Source organism: Bison bison, unplaced genomic scaffold, assembly GCF_000754665.1.
Source record: "Bison bison bison isolate TAMUID 2011002044 unplaced genomic scaffold, Bison_UMD1.0 scf7180017864063, whole genome shotgun sequence".
Classification (NCBI taxonomy): Eukaryota; Metazoa; Chordata; class Mammalia; order Artiodactyla; family Bovidae; genus Bison; species Bison bison.
In genome coordinates, this window is record NW_011494635.1 from 13,017,696 (window position 1) to 13,019,873 (window position 2,178).

The 2,178-nt window shown below is 61.4% G+C and overlaps 1 protein-coding gene across 1 annotated transcript in view; it reads left to right on the top strand.

Moving 5' to 3' along the window:
- The window catches only part of CENPB (centromere protein B, 80kDa), a gene marked incomplete at its 5' end in the record, with an annotated part of 2,736 nt that extends 558 nt beyond the window's left edge, over positions 1–2,178 (top strand). The window contains one exon of the mRNA XM_010836624.1: positions 2–2,178. Within this exon, the coding sequence (XP_010834926.1) occupies positions 2–1,357 (1,356 nt within the window). The remainder of the gene's footprint in view (position 1) is intronic.

Here is a 2,178-nt window from a genome sequence, read left to right on the forward strand (position 1 = left end):
GCCCGCCAGCCCTCCCGCAGTGCCCTCGGAGGGCAGCGGTGGGGGTACCACGGGCTGGCGCGCTCGGGAGGAGCAGCCACCGTCGGTGGCCGAGGGCTACGCTTCCCAGGACGTGTTCAGCGCCACTGAGACCAGTCTGTGGTACGACTTCCTGCCCGACCAGGCGGCGGGGCTGTGTGGCAGTGATGGTCGGGCACGCAGGGCCACCCAGCGCCTGAGTGTCCTGCTGTGTGCCAACGCCGATGGTAGCGAGAAGCTGCCCCCACTTGTGGCTGGCAAGTCGGCCAAACCCCGTGCAGGCCAAGCTGGCCTGCCCTGTGACTATACTGCCAACTCTAAGGGTGGTGTCACCACCCAGGCTCTGGCCAAGTACCTGAAGGCCCTGGACACCCGCATGGCTGCAGAATCTCGCCGAGTCCTGCTGCTGGCTGGCCGCCTGGCTGCCCAGTCCCTGGATACCTCGGGCCTGCGGCATGTGCAGCTGGCCTTCTTCCCACCAGGCACCGTGCAGCCGCTGGAGCGTGGAGTGGTCCAACAGGTGAAGGGCCACTACCGCCAGGCTATGCTGCTCAAGGCCATGGCAGCACTAGAGGGCCAGGATCGCTCAGGCCTGCAGCTGGGCCTCATGGAGGCCCTGCACTTCGTTGCTGCGGCTTGGCAGGCTGTGGAACCTTCGGACATAGCTGCCTGCTTTCGTGAGGCTGGCTTTGGGGGTGGCCCTAATGCTACCATCACTACTGCCCTCAAGAGTGAGGGAGAGGAAGAGGAGGAGGAGGAGGAGGAGGAGGAAGAAGAGGAAGAGGAGGGTGAAGGGGAGGAGGAGGAGGAGGAAGATGGTGAGGAGGAGGAGGAGGAGGAAGCAGGGGAAGGAGAGGAGCTCGGGGAGGAAGAGGAGGTAGAAGAGGAGGGTGATGTCGATGACAGTGATGAAGAGGAAGAGGAGGAGGAGGAAGAGAGCTCCTCTGAGGGCTTGGAGGCTGAGGACTGGGCCCAGGGTGTAGTGGAGGCTGGTGGCAGCTTCGGAGGTTATGGTGCCCAGGAGGAGGCCCAGTGCCCTACTCTCCACTTCCTGGAAGGTGAGGAGGACTCTGAGTCAGACAGTGAGGAAGAAGAGGAAGATGATGAGGAGGAGGATGAAGATGATGAAGATGATGAGGAGGATGGTGATGAGGTGCCTGTACCCAGCTTCGGGGAAGCCATGGCTTACTTTGCTATGGTCAAGAGGTACCTCACCTCCTTCCCCATTGATGATCGTGTGCAAAGCCACATCCTCCACTTGGAACATGACCTGGTTCACGTGACCAGAAAGAACCATGCCAGGCAGGCAGGAGTTAGGGGTCTTGGACATCAAAGCTGAGCCACTGAGCTTAGCCATGCCCCCAACCTGGATGTGGCAGCACCAGGGCAGAGGACTCTCTGGGCAGCTGCTGTGGATGGAGCCAGAGTGGGGAACCCCACATCCTTTAGTGATATTCTCCTGGCCCTGTGACAGGCCCAGTCACCTCTGCAGGGCCTGGGGCTGGCATCAGCCTCACTGCCTGCTTTTTGCCTCTTTTTCAGAATCCTCTTTCCCCCCCAGTTGCCCCTGGCACGGGGGACTAGGTGGGAGGATGGGGGCTGTCCGGTGCTACCACACCGTGCCATCAGTGGACTAGGCCACCGTAGCAGCCAGGGGTGGACCCTGGAAGCTCCTGGCCAGAGAGTGCCTCTCCCCTCTGCCATCCACACCAGGTCTCTGGTGGTGGGGGGGACCCCAAAGCCATTCTGGGAAGGGCTCCAGAGAAAAGTCCAGCCTAGGACCCCACAAGGCTGGCAGCCCCACATCCCTGTCCCCAGGCCACCTTGAGAAGCACAGTCTAACCACGGGCTCCTAGGCCTGCCTCAACCTGCTTCCCCACTTCCCAACCCCTTCCTCTGGCCCAGTCCATGTTACTTTGGCCCTTGATTTTCTTTCAGATTGGAGGTTCTCAAGAGGCCCTCCAGAGGAGTGATAATGGGCACTTCCCTTGTGGGCAGCTGCAGGCCCCATGCCTCTCCTCCCTCTCTGGCAGGGCCCTATCCTGGGCAGGGGGCCTGGGGCTGGGCCCAGAGTCCAGCCATCCAGCTGCTCCTTTCCCAGTCTGAATTCAATAAATCTGTCTGCCCCCCTTTTGTGGGAGTAGACGTTTTAACAGCCAA